We start from the raw sequence: 17500 nt of genomic DNA on the forward strand, positions 1-17500 counted from the left end.
CAGAAAAAATAAAACACAACACTAAAGAGCTTTTTGAGTTTTTATCTTGATCAGCTACAAGAGGTTTTAAAAATATATTTGTTTGCATGTTTTCATCTCGGTACCGCGCTTCGTTTCGAAAATAGAGCAGTTTGAATTTCAGAGTTTTTTACAGTGCGTGACATGGTGACGGCTTTCGAAAAACATGCCAGTTGCATAAAAACATCGATTTCCCTCGTGTTTTTGTGGCCTAAACAGCCAATATACTAGGAGACGTGTCTATACGAATGTTTGCTAGCTCATTATACAGCAGAGAGTGTTGAAGACAGCCAAACTAAATTCCTGATGTTTTTACAGGTTTCCGGCGTCACTTTTTACTCGTGGATATATCCACGAGTTTTGGTGAGGTTCTTTTTATGCAAATGTATCACTCCTGCGTAACCGGAAGTTCGATCTAATAAGCCAATCACCAATCAGGATGGATAATCACAACACAGCTTAGAAAGCTGTGACGACAGCTGTGACTTCCTGTTCGCGTGGTTGTGCGCCGCCATTGATGTGTGCCGCTTTTATACTTAAGTGTTTGAGCACCTTCCGCTGCATTTAGAAGCTTGAAACGGAAGAAAAAAAGAAATGACTCTCTTCGAAGGTGAAGCAAAATATTCTGAACAAGTACAGATTGATGCAATTAGTTGTGCACCGCCTTTCACCGACCAACGCGAAGACTTTAATACATGTAGAAATGGAATCGACAGACACAATGTGAGAAGACAGTGATGTTCATCCCCTAAGCTCACGGGGAATAAATAAATTCCATTTGGAAGGTGACTGCCATTTGGAGAGTAACACCGAAGCTATCAAAGTATACCAATGTTTATCAAAGCTATCACGAAGTTCTGCAAGCTATGAGTCATCAAATCCACATGAATACGACTTGAACAAATCAAACTGATCCAAATCCATCAAATCCAAGCAATCCAGAACTTATCGGAGACCTACATATCAGAAAAGCATAAAACCATTTAAGAAAAGCTATGCAGAGCTTAAGGCTAAACCAAACTGAAATTTGTCAAGGTCAAGACTCTATTAGACATTCCATGTCAAAAGTGATTCAGTCTTTTTCGTGATAAGATAACACATGTGCCTGAATATGTATGAACTTGCTGTGATCATTTATGGTTCAGATCATCTGTTTCTAAGTGTAACAGTATCAAATATAGTGATAAATATTCGCAAGGTTTGTTGGAGCAATGTATAACTGGCACAAAAAGTGTTAATATTACTGAATGGATCTGCTCTACTTGCTAAACCTGATAACATTAACAATATGACCTGGCAAACAAAAATCAGACCTTATGCTAAAGTACCCTGTCATTTGTGTAACGAACTTTGAACACATGGTACAGCTGAGGATGTGTTAACGAGTAATCTTATCCCTATTGGATAAATGGTATACTTATTTCACAGGGTTGAATTCCAGCAAAGGGAATTACCTCACATACATGCATTATTTTGGGTATCTAGTTGCATATGAGAGCCCACCGTGCTGTTACACAATTATCCAACTATCAATGATAATGCGTAAAGAAAACTTCAGCCTGCCAATTTTAAACAATCGCGGTAACTTTCATATCCACGAGTAACGACAGTGGCACTTTGATTAAACCTTTGGATAGGATTCTCGGCCGCAATTTTAAATATCGTGTCACGCAAAAGCTTAGAAATTCAACCTTGCTTTATCACAAGACGAAAAACCCTATCAAACTGAAAATTCAGCTGTTTTAATAACTAACTAAACTAAATCTCAAAAGGATTAAGAATTCCTCATTTTTCTAATTGTGATGACGTCACGTTAAAGTATTTGCATCTTGTTTCCTTTTATAAGAGTGTTTTCCGGAAACAGGATGCTTCTCAGATGTCCCATGCGTTGCACATGACTCATTTTCACACCGTATAAAAAGATTTGTGCTACAGAAATCGTTAATTCGCAATGAATGCAAAATGATTTTTTTCCATTCCTTGACGATATTGACGTTGGCAATTTCCTCAATTTTTTCGAACACTGAGTCTTCATTGCCCTCAGAAATACCAGATGAAAGCTGTGGATATGTGGAAGTTAGGGAAGGAGCATACATGTTTTGGTTGTTGTATGGAGCAGACACCAGTGATTCTGTTCCACGAAAGGACAAGCCCCTTCTTTTGTGGTTACAAGGCGGGCCGGGTGCCTCTTCGACAGGATTTGGAAATTTTGAGGAGATAGGACCACTAGATGTAAATCTGAACAAGCGAAGTACAACTGGGATCAAAGAAGCAAACGTTCTCTTTGTGGACAATCCGGTTGGTTGTGGCTACAGCTACGTTCTCGATAAAGGCGCACTAACCACAAACATTTCAGGTGAGAAGGAAGGGATTTATGGAATGCCGTTTGTATCAAAAATACTTCTTGTAATATATAAAACTTATCATTAAATATATAAAACTTATTGCTCTTTAAATAAAACATCTTAGCTTATACATAAAACTTGCTACAAAATATAAAACTTGTCACGTCGTATACAAAACATCATTTGAAAATATAAAACTTGTCACGCCATATACAAAACTTGTTGCAATAAAACTTTTCAAGCCATGTAAAACTTGTTGCAATAAAACTTGTCACGCAATACGCCTATTGGAACCCAGTACCGCATCAAAGGGCGAGAACGAGGCGATGAATTTGAGTTTCCATACCTCTTACTAAACGAGTTCGAGGTCCGTACTGTAAGTTACGGACCGATCACCATCGGCAGCCGGCTTGATTTATGGCCCGTGCGCTTCGCGCTTGGGCCATAAATCAACGGGAAAAAACGAGGGTCCGTAACTTACAGTACGGACCGAGAAAACGAGGTTAGTAAGATATTTATTATATCTCTGAGATTAACCGGCGCGCGGGCAAGGAAACTAGTCAAAGTGAAGCGGAAGGTTCAACTGCCACAAAGAATGCCGTGCCAAAATCCCAAAAACTAAATTTTCTTGGCTGTTAAGTTTGAAATAGTTGCTTGCAAGATTCAAACAGTTTTCAGTACAAGTTTATGCAACAGAAATGACATGAAAAACTCGCTAGATGATGTTTTGTCGAAATTTTAAATTTAGCGGGCTGTACAGCTGGCCGTACTGTAGAATACGGCCCGCTAATTTAGCCAATTACAGCGCGCGTACTATCTGAGAGATATAATAAAGGATTAAAAACCCTATAAAGTTGCGTAAAACGCTTTGACAAATGACTCAGAAACGCTGTAGCGCACAGACCTGAGAATTGGTGAATTTTTCTCCTGCAACATTCCAAGTTTTCGGTTTCGATTTTTTTTGTTGTGTGACAGTGAAAACGGTCTATAGTTAAACCCGACAACTTCATCTTTCTTATAATTAATACTCCAGAGATGGTTTGACGCGGTCTGAAAAGAGCTTGAAGTGTAGTGGATTGCAGTGGGAGATCCCAGGGGTTATCCACGGCAGCTGGTCTCCCCGCATATACTTCTTTTTGTATGGCATCTGCTGGTCCACTGCATCGATGAACAGCTGGTACCAGTGTACACAAATATCATCAATTTCATCGAAGATACATGCAGTATGCCAGGGGATTTTACCAAGATAATCTAGGAAACGATCATTGTCGAAGCCCTTCATACTACGATATTCAATGAGCTTACATGTTGAGGTCTAATGGTCTTCTGCTTCCGTATAGCAGAGATCAAATCATGATCACTAAGGCCCAGCTTCATTGTTCTTCTTGTAGCAAACCGTTCCGGGTTGCTGGCAATAAGGACATCAGCGACGCAGAGCTGTTGAAATGACGACTTCGCGTAACTTAGGCTGCCGATGGTGATTGCCTCACTTTGCTCTAATAATCGACAAAGTAACTCATTTATTTATTACCTCTTTGCCTTTCCACTCTGTTTTGGTCTCTAAGACCACCAGCAAGACTTTATAGTCTCTCAACGAGGTCTCTCTGAGTAGCCATCTTTCTAATGTTCATCGCCTTGTTCTTGCCTTTTGGCGCGGTACTGGGTTCCAATAAGCGTTTGTGTGACAAGTTATATTTTATGTATGGTGTGACAAGTTTTATTGCAACAACTTTTATATATGACAAGACGTGTTTGGATAAAACGGCATCCCATAGGGATTTGTCCAGTAGTTTGGATCATTGAAGGGTTTTAATGACCGGAAGCCGGTCGAGGAATAAAAAATCGATAATTGACCGTCACGTTTTACGCACCCATTTCAAATAGCGGTAATTGCGTTCGGCATTAGGAGAACGCAGCTGCCCATGGGCTCCTGAAGAACGCAATTTATAATATTGGGTATCCTGTGCATGGGGTGAACTTGAGCAAGTTTTCGTTATTCTTTCGTCTGCTTTTTCAGCGCAATGTTGAATTAAGTCAAACGTGCTACCTCATATGCTCAAAGGATGATAGTGAACCTCGTGCTCTTTTCTTGAAGACATCATGGCATCTCGGCTCACCTAGTCTTTCTAACCTTCAAAGTACTCCCTACGAACGCACTTCAAATCACTGATTACTCATAGTAAACAGTATTTGAGTCTGTTAGCCGCACATTTCAAAAGCACCGATAGTCAGTGTGAAGGAAAGTAGGGATGTCTTAGTGGATATAGTAATCGCCTCCCACCAATGTGGCCCGGGTTACATTCCGGACTCGTGGCCGTTTGTGGGTTAAGTTTGTTGTTGGTTCTTTACTCTGCTACGAGAGATTTTTCTCCGGGTTCTCAGCTTTCCCCTTCTTCTTAAACACTAACATTTCTAAATTCCACTTTGATCGGATGCAGGACCTCCCTGAAAATCACTTACGGGTGAATGGAGCGTCCTGGGTAAATATTACGCCAGGAACCCATGACCCGGAGCCTACAACTCTACTGTGTTCGTGTCACGGCGTTTTCACAGACCGATTTATTTTTAGATTGAATTTCCCGCGAATGAGACTCCCACAGGAGCCCAATGACCAATTACAAGAAATTAATCGGACGTCATAGGGTCACCGAACCGAAACTGCCTTTGTTTTTTCCTGAAAAGATAGTCTAAAAATAGATCGGTCTGTAAAAATGCCGTTACATAGGCCCAGTATGGGAGCTGTAGGCTCCGGGTCATGGGTTCCTGACTACACTTATTTTAACATTTAACGCTTGCAATAATTACCTAATCAGTTGACACGTTGAAAACTTAAGTATTGACAAGAGAGGATGATTTTTGGCATCGTTGTAAGATTGAGGGAGATTCAGATCAACAAAAAAATGCAAGTTCGAATTCACGTTAAATATATATATCTTTCGTCATAAATTCAATTTGTCCACTAAGTTTTTCAAACTATCAGAACTGCACTGGAAGTTAGTACTTTATTGGTACTTATTTTGCGGGAATTTAATTTCGCAAAATTAAAAAAAGCAGATTTCGCGGAGATTTGGCGCCGAAAAAGTTAAGAAACTAAATTTCAGGAAAATTGCAAAAAATTATGATCTGCGTTACCGAACACTCAGTCTCAGTTATTTTGCTAAGTTACGCGGCAGTTATGAATAAGAAGCACCGAAGATCACCTCTTGTGCAAGGAGGGTTGGAAATTCCAGTTAAAGTTGTTATTGAAGTGGAGGCCACGACATCAAACAGAGAAATACGTAACAAATACAAACAGCGTTTCTTCGCGAGTTACAAGGACGACTGCACCAACTTGAAGGATACTCTACAGGAATTACAGCAAGATTACATTGATTATGACGAAGAGAGCTCGAGCAACGAAACTTAAATGGAGAACAAGGACAAAATAATCTAATGTTGATTGAAGGATTCCATAACAGTGTCTAGTCGTTCTAGCGCTGGAGCACTAATTGGGGACACTGTAAACTGAATTAACAATTGACGCAAGCCAAGTCAGATGTTGGGTTTTGAGGAGCGGAGAAAACGGGAGTACCAGGAGAAAACCCTCTCGGTTCAGAGTAGAGAACCAACAATCTCAGCCCACTTATGACGCCAAATCTGGAAATCGATCCCGGGCCACGCCTCCCACCACACTGCGCCATCCCAGCACTAATCTTCTTGTGCGGTATGAAACTAGTTAGTAATAAAACGCCAAGGCATACCTTTTGTTGATCACATCACCTGGATTATATATATATATATAATTTGAGTGTACAAATAGCGACAGTGAACTACTAACTGATCCATTTGAATGAAAAACATATTGCCGTGAGTGGGAATCGAACCCGCGTCCCCCTGGTTACTAGTCGGGTGTACTAACCACTGCACCATCACAACAACCCTGCTGGTAACCCAGCAATCAGTGAGGTTATTAGTTAGCCACGGGGTTCTCCGGTGTTTAACATTCAGTAACATGACGTACATCGGATCATCCGAGGATGATTCATAGGCTGCCAGCTAGTAACAAATTGTATTTTTGAATCAACAAGGCTGGAAATCCAACGATGTAGTCCCAAGTGGTTAGCACACCCGACTAGTAACCAGAGGGACGCGGGTTTGAAAATATAATTTGTTACTAGCTGGTAGCCTATGAATCATCCTCGGATGATCCGATATACGTCCCGTTCCTGAATGTTAAACGCCGGGGAAGCAGGGTTGTCGTGATAGTGCAGTGGTTAGTACACCCGACTAGTAACCAGGGGGACGCGGGTTTGATTCCCACTCACGGCAATATGTTTTTCATTCAAATGGAACAGATAGTAGTTCGCTGTCGCTATTTGTATACTCAAATTGCTTAACATTTGTAGCAAAGCGTCGTGTATCCTTCGGCTCCTACTAGCTTGGGACTACATCGTTGGATTTCCAGCCTTGTTGATTCAATGTATCACCTTGACTTTTGCTTGCAGAAAATTGGGAAGAAATTGTTTGTGTCATTCCATTCTGCAACGCATCATCTGTGATAATTACCTACTTGTTTGTTTAATTTTCCGTTTTAGGTATAACATCTGACTTCATGATTTTCTTTCGAGCCTTTCTTGAAAAGCTGCCCGTTTTTGAGACCATTCCATTTTACATGGCGGGGGAATCGTACGGTGGCAAAATGGTGTCTGCTTTTGGCGTTGCCTTATATGAAGCCATTCAAGAGGAAACGATTCAGTGCAAGTTCATGGGAATAGCTCTTGGCGATTCTTTGATTTCTTTTCCTGAAACTGTTCTCTCCTATGGACCCTATCTATATTCTCTTTCTCTCTTGGATGAGAAAGATTTTCACAGAGTCCAGGATGTGGCTGGGAAAATTGCAAAAGCAACAGAGGAAGGAGATTACGAGACTGCCATGTATTTGAATGACCTGCAAAACAAACTTATTGCAAGTGCAACTGACAATGTGGATGTTTATTATGTTCTGAGGCATAACACTCCAGATTTTGATAAGTTTGCCTCTATCTACAAGCACATTTTAAGACTTTCACCCCATCAGAAACGGTTTCCTCGCTACATAGCAAGAACCCACAGTGATTCTCTCTTTGAGCTCATGAATGGTCCAATCAGAAAGAAGCTTAAGATAATACCAGATTTTGTCACGTGGGGTGGTCAATCAGGCATGGTCGCACAAGCTCAAAAACTGGATATCCCATCATCTGTTTTATCAGATGTCAGCAAACTTCTCAGAGATGGAGTCAAAGTGGTTGTCTATGAAGGCCAACTTGACATGATCTGTGGTATACTTGGTGCAGAGTCGTGGATTAAAAAGCTTAACTGGGATTATCTGCCTCAGTTTTCTAATTCTTCCAGAAAACCATTGTATGTCCAGGCATCATCTAAAATCCCCACTAAACACACTGCTGGATTTTTGAAAGCATTTAAGAACTTCGAGCTGTATTATATACTTAAAGCTGGGCATATGGTTCCTAAGGATGCACCAGAGATGGCTTTGGAAATGCTGATAAATATACTCAAGTAAACTTTTTCTTAGAAAATTGGTATTTTTAACTATCACAAGTACTCGCTGAGAATGTAATAAGTATTTCACTTTTTTGGATTGACACAAGCTGTTTTTTCATTAGGGAGGGTGTAAGTCTTGCAGCCGGGAGTGATATTTTGAGAGGTCGGCGCGTCAACTAGCCTATTGTAAATGAATTTTTGAAATGCGTCATCTTTGAAACAAGGCTGTCTTCTCCCAAGCAGATCCTGGCCCACCCCACCGCCAATTTTCTGTGTTATACCTATTATTTGATAACAGATGGCATCTGGTTTTCTAGAATAAACCTTTTAAAAAATAACTTTGACGTGTTATTGTCTTTGGGGTGTGCTGTAAGAAATCTTTAAAACAAAAATGAGGCCATTAGGTCAAATTAACATGAATACAATGGAACATTAAATGGGTCGCCATTTATGAAAGTGGTCCATAGGTGTAGCTCATCTCTTACTACGGTATGCGCATGTTGTCAGCACAAGATGAAAATATGTGGGCCACGCCGCGTGGACTGCTTAAGCTAAAGCTAGGAATAATCCGTTGATTTATTCTCAATAATGCTGCTTCACGCTTAGGATAGTAACAGGAGATCTTGAACTATATTTTCATAGACATAAGATGACATTACGGCTTTTTTCTTAGCTAAAGTAAATATTTCTGTCACCTGTCATCCGCAGGGTATCATTACTGTTGCTATGCAGAATACTAGAACAACTTATCAACCTGCACTGCTGAATTGTTTTTTTAACCACTCATGACAACCGTACGAATTCGTGGATGCGGTTCTTTGTATTTATGCATGACAAGGCTATCCATGACTGACTGCCCGCAGATTTTAGACAGCAAAAGAAGTTGGCTCATCGAACTTGGCTCATCATAACTGTATTTTCATGTCAAGAAGAATTCGATATTTTTAATTCATTAATTAAGCTGTTACCCCGGGAAAAAAAGCGGTTTTCTTGATACTGAAAATTGTTATTGTGAAGGATTAAGCCATTTTTTCCGACTTTGACGTTACTTATGTGTTTTTTCAATGCACATGCAGTGCATTAAACATGCAATATGGAAAGTTATTTGGAAAAACAGTATCGAAGGCGTACTGGCGCCAAATGCGTAAATAAGTAAAACATCAGAGATGTCATTTTAAAAGCGGAGTTGAAAGGGCTTCCTTAAATTAATCAAGTCATATTATGTCGCTCTTGCATAATAACTTCTAACGGCAACTTCTCATAAATATCTCGTTAATAATTGAATAGTTTTGGGCCACTTCAAGTCGAATTTAGTTGCATTAAGGCACTCTCTCGGAAAGCAGTGATGGAGAAAGGAAATCTACTTTTTTGTCACAAGATTGCAGCTTTCTTATTGTTTCTTGAGCTAATAACTTCTTTTTGTGAGGTAAGACTTTTTTTCCGCACACAAACTTAAACAGCAAAAACTAGTTGATTGTATACGTAGGTTGTTTCAGTTCTTAACTTCCCGTTCTGACACAAGAAACGATCCTTGCATGCACGATAAACACTGAATCGAAGCCATCGGCTGCGAAACATTTTAAGCTGTTTTTTTTTTGTCGCGAACGTAAGAGCAAATTTCCAAAATAAATTACCAAAAGTGTGCTTCAAAAATAGGGATATTTCACTTCATGTCCTGATAAGGCAATCCTATAATTTCAGCGTGAAGGTTAAATCACTAGGGCTTGCCGCGGTCATGCATGCGAATTGAAACTGTAAATTGAAGCGCTTTGCGAGTTGTCCCTAACTTAGAAGTGATAGTAATTGTGCTTAATGGTGTTTAGAAGGTAAGATGAATTATCGCATCGTCGATCTTGTACCCTAAACTAATAATATAATGAAGGTGATCAAAATTCAAATTCAAAACTAGTGCCGATTAGTCCTAAAAATGATGATAATTTTCAACTGAAGACGAATTACTAATCCTGCACTCACTACTTTAAAAGGGAATTTAATTTCGCGATATTATGTCAGAGACTCCAAACCTGAGCTAAACGGAATTTCACTTTCAGTATGGATAATCTACACAGTTTGCGTTAAACCGTTAATTATTTATTCCCGCTAATCTCAATATTGTTTTCATTGGCTCCATAACTTGTTCTGTGCGCGTATCCAAAGTCAATATTCTGCAGCTGTTCTTAGTTTTAATTTTGGAGAGGATCAGTTTCCAAAAATTCATTTATAAAAGACTCAACTAGTTTTCATCGCGCAAGTTTAACCTGCAAGCGAACTTTGTGTTTCTCCCGTATTGTCTGTAAGTAATGTATCATTAGTTACTCATGAAGAAAAGTCTTTGAGAAAAGTGATCTAACAACAAACGATCTGAACAAATTGAAACTCTCAGTCATCTCTTGCACATGAGTTAGGCTCTCCGGACCGAAGTCACCAAATACCACGTGATTTAATGCAAAATGTTTAGGTTCGATTAAGATCTTTCCTCGTTTTCTTGTTCGTTTTCCTTCTGAGTGAACCGAACAGCAGGTTTCACGTTATGTCATCGCCACCATGTTGGTGGACGAAAACAAAAGATCTCTCATTAGTTCATTTTGTTCGTCCGCTAGCAATTTGTACATTGCAGCATTGTTAGGGGTATCGAATGGTCTTCGTCAGCATTCGCGAGCATTCGAGCAGTGTGTTTATTTTTGCGAGCACGAGCAGTTGTCAATTTTTTTCTTGCGGGCAGCGACCACTTGAGAAAATACAGATGGCGAGTCTCGAGCACTTTAGAAAAATATAGATGGCGAGCAGCGAGCACTTTGAGTAGTTCGTAAATTTTTTGCTAGCCGGAATTTTCGCCAAGTAATAGCATATAATCTGACTGACACCTCCAAAACAGAAGAATAGGTGCAAAGCTAGGGCGGTACGGTTCAACCAATCCCAGCAGCTTACAGCCCAATTGTTCTCTGCTTGATGCCAAATTACGTCACGTAGTTTCACGTGAGTAAGTGGGTGGATACTCAAGAACTTCAAGAGCTCTCAAATCTCTCAAGGAGATCTACTCACTGTCTACTAGATCCAAAGCCCGTGATCTAAAGTTTTCTATCTCTGTCTAACCCGACGCTAAAATGGAAGGTATGGTTTTTTTTGTTATATAGTTCTTACGAAATGTAAATAACGTCGGTGACATTCAGTCTAACCATTTTGGGCTTCGCATGCATGCATTCGCATGCATAAGCATTTTGGGCTTCGGGTTCAATGATCGACAAACTGGTTTCCCGCTGATTGACTTAAAAAGATCATGTTCAATGCAATGAAGCTTTATTTATTTGGAGACTTCTAGAATCTAACCAATTATAGCCCTATAGATCAGCTGACAAGCTCCAATACGAGCTCTGAAGGTAAAAGAGTACTGAAATTTCGAGCAATCGAGCACATTTTAACAAGAATCCGAGCATGCGAGCACTTTCAAAAAATTGGCGAGCAAGAGCAAGCGAGCGCCCGTGTAATTTTTGCGAGCAATTCGAGCAAAGGCCAAATTTTGCGAGCACTTTTAAATTGAATGAAACCATTGGATACCCCTATTGTTATTTGTGTCTCTAGAGATTGGTTGCAAACCACCCATAGTGGGGGCATCTGTCAACTGGTCATCTGTGGACAGTGGATCACACAACAACATGTTGTCAATAAAATACCGTCACCAGGACAGATTGGCACATGCGCTGAATTGACACATGCACTGAATAGACCAATTTCAATGTATTAAAATTCAGTATTAAACAAAGGGTCATCATCTCGAGGTTCTGGGGAATTAATCTAAAGATCCTCAGAGCCTCGAGATGATGTCTTTTGTTTAGGACTGAATTTTACTATATCGAAATTGGTCTGTTGGCTCATATACCATTAATTCGCTGCCAAATGCACGAAAGAGATGAAGTAAACTGAGACAGGTGAAGAAATTTGCCGTGCAATTAGTCTTGTTCCTTGACTTTTTTGCCATGACCAGCTATCAATTATTTTGGTTTAGCCTTGTAAGTCCTCTGCACACGGATATCTAAAAACTGTTCTGATCGGTTATCTAGCATAAATCTTAAAGTTTCCTATGCCCCCTTTTTTTTGTCCACGTTTTGTTAACTTTTCGTTAAAAAATCTACAGTATCTGGAGTGTAGTACTTCATAAAAATTTTCCCTCATAGTGTATCCACGCCTTTTAGCGAGATTTTGATTTAAACGCAAAAAAATGTTGGCCGAGCCAGTGGGGTCCTGGTAACTAATGACGTCAAAGAAGTTACTTGTTCGCATCTCTTCAGAAACTGAAGAAATGTGCTAAAGTGTAAGAAGTTTTGTTGAAAATCCAGAGCTTTTTGTTAAATCTTTTTGGAAATGTCGGACATAGTTACCCTTCGGATGCTAGTGAATGTTCTGACGATTCAGAATGAAATTCTCTGACGTCATTAGTTACCAAGACCCGACTTTTGGAACATAAATCAAAGGGCCGCTAAAACGCGTGAATACATTATGAGGGAAATTTTTTGAAGAACTACACTCCAAACACTATAGATATTTAAACGAAAAGTTAAAAAACGGGGAAAAATAAGAGTTAGAGGGTCTTTAATTTAAACTATAATATATTTCCAGGCCTCCGAATTTAGGTTTGGCCTTCAAAGATCCACAGAATGGCAGTTTACAGGTCGCAAGGTCCAATTCAACTTTACGATGGAGATTCCTGAATCTACACCACTGAAGGCAAAAATCAAACTTCCTTTCAATGGCACCGCGATTTTGCGACTCACAGAGGCAGCGTTCACTTTTGCAAGTGAACAACTAACAACAAGTAATAACACAACAAAACTGACGTCTTCAGGAAACGATAGCTTGCACGACATTGCCATGTTCAACTTTGGAAACGTCACTCGCGCATCGTCTGAAAACAGCACTGAGCTTAAGATCAACTTTGAGGTTCAGGTTATGAATCATGCTCATGTTGTCAATGGAGGAAAACAGTGGGTGAGCCTTGGAGTTGAATACAAGAACCATTCGATTTGGGCTTCGCAAATGGCAATCCAAACTGTTAATCCAGCGAGCAGCAAGCCAGATTTGAAAGTCGAAATTTGGCCAGATCTTGGATACCAGAGAGTGGTAACAAAGTATGATTTAATACGATTGTTTTTTAAGTTAATGCTTACTTAGTCTATTATAATTTATTAAATTTTTTACCTTGGATATTGGCTAGCTTTCTGATTGGTTCACTCAATCTCAGTTATCAGCTCGAATACCCTATGACCTAATATGGAAACTGAGTGCGTCAAGTGTTGCCATGCAGCTGGAAACTTTAATCTCCAAGTGTCCAGGAGTTAATTAAAAAATGAAATGATAATAAAACAATTATACTTTTTGCGCTGTTTGGATATTAGACTGGTTATACCCAACTCGGCGCTAAGCTACGCGCCTCGTTGGCTATTTGCCATCTCATATTCAACCGTCGAGCGCTCATGGAATAACTGTCAAATAATTTCCAAAACATTGACTGCCAATAAATCGACCAATGTGGGAGAAAGATCCGTGATCAATGCGTAGGAAGGAAGATATAACTTATCAGATGGGAAGCAAGCTTACTTCGAAGCCGTTCACTTCAGTCAAAACGCTAAAGCTCCTCTGCTATAATAGCTAACAGGGGAATACTTTGAAATTCAACAGTCATGGAAGAGGAGGATGCACTGAAAGTTCAAAAAGTGATTTTGTTTTGCAGAACGTAAATCAGGATGTAGGTAAAAAACTTGACTAGTAATTTCCAGTAACCCTTTTCTTAGGGTTTTCTATTAAACTTAAGTTTTCCCAAAAAATTTCCCGGAATGTTTAAAATAAGTTATAACTGGCATTGACACCGTAGCAACTGCATCGGTTGCTTAAATAACTGAAAAAGACACACTGCACCAGAATTGGTAACACTGCAACCAGGCAGCATTGACGCAGAACATAATAATCCGAGTTTGTTAATTTCCAAATTTACCTGATATACCTACAGTGATACAGTGGATTTGCGACTTCGATTGTCTCACTCGGACCTCACCACGGAGGAAGTTGTTAGTGGAATAATTGAATGGCCTTTACCTCCCGTCCTGTCGCTACACAGCTGTGTTCAATTGGCCAGCTCGGTTGAGGCGGTCGTGACCAAGACCACAGACATGATAACTATAAAGGTAAGGGTGTGACAGATAGAGAAAAAGGTGACGAATTTTCTGACCTTCATGTCACGAATTTTGGTATTTGCAGTCAACTTTGGTCATATTTACTTAGTTACTTTAGTCAGACTGAAAATCGAATTTGGTTTCTGCCTGCGCATTGTTATTTTTGTTCATTTTGTGTTTCGGTTGTGGAAATTGGTTTCTATTGCGGATGTAGTCTCTTTCGCGATTTCGTGTACGTCTTTACTGACAATTATAGTTGTGGTTACACTAGATTTTTAATTTACCCATCGGTAAATACCGTTTGCCCACGAGCAAGAACGTTTTTGTGTGTAACCGCTTTTTCTAGACCGAAACTGCTCTAGGGTTATTTCCATAGATACGTCAAAATTAAAAGAACTTCCCATAACAGTTCCTGGACTGAAAAGTACGGATTATCTGCTCCCTGAGGTGGCTTGGCCAATCGTAAAGCAGAACGTAGTTTATACACAAAAACCCCTAATCATATTAATTATACCCTATTATTTTGCCTTGAGGGAAGTCTTTTATATTGCTGTGTAACGGCATCCCGAAGGGTAACATGAAACCTGAGCTGAACCAAACCCAAGCCCTTTACCCTCCGGAAAGACTCAAACCCAAGTTGTGTGTGACCCCAACTATTATATTACTTACATTCGGGTTGAAGAGCTTAACAACATGGTATCTAATTTTATTGGTTATAGCGGGAAAATGGTCGCGCTGCACGTGCCAGACATACCGCAGGCATTTTTATACATTTCTGTCCCGTACTCGACAAAACAGAAACTTGAAAAGAAGAAATTTCTGGTTTTCACAACAACGCGAGCATTCAGAAATGATTTTTTTTCATTTTCTGTCTACTTCAAAACCGTTCACACAAATCAGTTGTAGGATATTTCGCCGATATTGTACAACCTGAAAGAGATGGAATACTTACGAAATACCTATCGCGTTACCGCCACCAGCACCGCTACCGTCACCTGGACCTAAGTTATATTTTAAAGCGAATTTTTTTTTCGGCATAACCGCCATCGTTCCTTAACTCCCTAATTAGAAAACGCACGAAATAAGGCGGCCACAACGGGAACGTCAAAAGCCAAGAATATGTGTGATCAATGCGCAGAGAGAGCAGATACCAACAAAGTCAATTCACATGTGACGTCGTGTATGGGAATCGAGCCCAGGCATGAACATTGGTAGGAGGCGAGTGATCTCATCATTGCGCCATCCCTGCATCCCTAAATATTATATACATCGCTTGCAAACAAAGACGTGAAAAGACCAAATTTAAAGTTTCATGGAAGACATATCTTTCGTATTCTTAAGCGCTGTACAATCCCGCCCAATTCCACTGCTAGGCAACTCGGGCACTTTTTTGGGTGCCATATTAAAAGAGTTGGAATAATCGCGGAGTGAGAACAACAACCCATAAAAAATATTTTATATTTTGAAATGACGTCGTTTTTGCCTGTGGTCTTTCCTTCAAGTTTGCAAAAAAAATTCCTAGAAAAGTGTAGAAAGTGGTTAACTGTTCATCGTTCTTATCCGAGAACGCAAGAGCGTTTAATAATTTGGAGATGTTATTTATTATACAGGCGCCATTTTCTTCTTGGATGTTTAACTAAAAAACCCCAATTCAATGCATGTTTGGGCAAAATTAAATTCACGATCTACTCCTAGCCCCTCCCCATCCCTACCCCCTCCCTCCCCATCCCTACCCTCCCTTATCCCCGACTGACGAATGCCCAAGACTGAAAGTAGATTTAACAATCAAGTGATGGAATCTTAGCTTCCTTTTTGTGTTGAACATATATTTTGACTTTGTTTTTCAGTTTGGACAACTTAAGTTCTCGGAATGGGTTGATCTCAGATGTACATTTAATCTTGATAAACACAAGATGAATCAAGACGGCAAAATCCATGACTGCACCACCCATGTTGTAGTCAGGTACAATGGGTCAATTAATACGTGCAGCTCCTCATCAGGCTCGAGGGAGTTTACCAACGAAGAACCAGCAACCGTTCATTTCAAGTATTATGTCAAACGTAAGTTCAATTCTATTTTTTCTTCATTTACACGCTTTTCAGTCTTAGGAAGCTGAAGGCAAACATAAATGGCAATAAAACAGATTTTTATGAGCAAAAACGGTAGATTTGCTTGCCCTGCGCATGCGTTCAAAAACACCAGTCAACATCACCATGTAAAAGTAAATAAGGCAAAGTAACCACATTCAACGCCGATAACTCGTAATAATAATTCAACTGACAAAGCTGAAACAAGGACGTCAAATCCGGGAATTGTACTCAGGACCTCTTGCACCAGGGCCGCGCGCTAACTGACTGTGCCATCGTCACTTCTTTCTTTCAATTCCCGAACTTTAACCAGTCCCAATAGTACCACTTATAGATTGTACTCTGGCTAATAAGGGCTTAAGGGGTTAACGCTGTTCTTGCCAGTTTCATTTATGGTTTCATTTATGGTTTTCACGTTTGGCGGACGAAAACAAAAGATTTCTCATTAGCTCCTTTTGTTCATCCACCAGCAATTGTACATTGCAGCGTTGTTGTCTGTGTCTCTAGAGATTAGTTGCAAACTATTGTTTAATGGTTGCAGTCGCATTCGGGAGTTAGCACTAGTGTTGAATCAAGCTCTATTATTCAGTGTTCCCCAAGGGATTCAAAACACGAGAGATTTGACACTAGAGTAGTGTCAACAGCAGTGTTACTCTGTGTTTCTCTCAAGTGTGACCGCAATCAATATCGAAAAGTTTATACTTGCGTTGACGTGCCAGTGTTGAATGTTGCAGAATATATGAAAGTCACACGTTGGGACTGTAGATATGAAACGTTTTGCTCGACGAACAATCAGCACAGTTATGAAACAACCTAAATGGTCAGTCAGTTGCATGCCAAGAACCTGAAAAACTGTATTTCACTACTTCGGCCGGGAATCGATCTTTGGTCAATAAGCCATTTTCAAAATATCAAATATTCAGCTAATATATCGAAAAAGACCCATAACCCAAGGTGGTCAAGTGGCTAAGTGACCCAGGGGGATTCAGTTCGATCCTGAATGGGGAAAAGGTTCCCACGTTTATGCAGGCCTGGATAAAACATTGCCAGATATGATTTCTTTTTTTATTAGAATCCTCTTGTGACGATGCCTTGGGTATGGAAGCAAGAAGTATCAGTAATGACCAGATCACAGCATCATCCTATGCCAACGGCGCTCCACCACACGAGGGAAGAATGGGAGGCAAGGGTTGGGTACCACATGGAGAGCTTAAGTAAGTTCTTCAAGGCTATAATTACTAGTATTTAGAGAAAGTATGACGTGATGTGATGACTCTTACAGACGAAAGGTCGTGAGTGGATCAGCTCGATTCGAGTCAGTTGACGACGTCTACGATAGCATTAGCGCATGAAAAGTTTTGCCGG

At 40.0% G+C, this 17500-nt stretch overlaps 2 protein-coding genes across 2 annotated transcripts in view; both read left to right on the plus strand.

Annotated features, from left to right (window-relative positions):
- Positions 1-1888: 1888 nt before the first annotated feature.
- LOC138006503 (retinoid-inducible serine carboxypeptidase-like) lies at positions 1889-8212 on the plus strand. Its single transcript, XM_068852867.1, has 2 exons — positions 1889-2374; positions 6938-8212. Exons 1-2 carry the CDS (start codon positions 1981-1983, stop codon positions 7900-7902), a joined length of 1359 nt encoding a protein of 452 aa, XP_068708968.1. The 5' UTR covers positions 1889-1980; the 3' UTR covers positions 7903-8212.
- A 938-nt stretch (positions 8213-9150) lies between these two features.
- LOC138006505 (uncharacterized) overlaps positions 9151-17500 on the plus strand; it is a 15752-nt gene continuing 7402 nt past the window's right edge. The window contains exons 1-5 of the mRNA XM_068852869.1: positions 9151-9309; positions 12498-13006; positions 13885-14059; positions 15895-16108; positions 17208-17349. Coding sequence (XP_068708970.1) covers positions 9229-9309; positions 12498-13006; positions 13885-14059; positions 15895-16108; positions 17208-17349 — 1121 coding nt within the window. The 5' untranslated portion in view covers positions 9151-9228. The remainder of the gene's footprint in view (positions 9310-12497; positions 13007-13884; positions 14060-15894; positions 16109-17207; positions 17350-17500) is intronic.

This window comes from Montipora foliosa, chromosome 6 (genome assembly GCF_036669935.1).
Source record: "Montipora foliosa isolate CH-2021 chromosome 6, ASM3666993v2, whole genome shotgun sequence".
NCBI lineage: Eukaryota > Metazoa > Cnidaria > Anthozoa > Scleractinia > Acroporidae > Montipora > Montipora foliosa.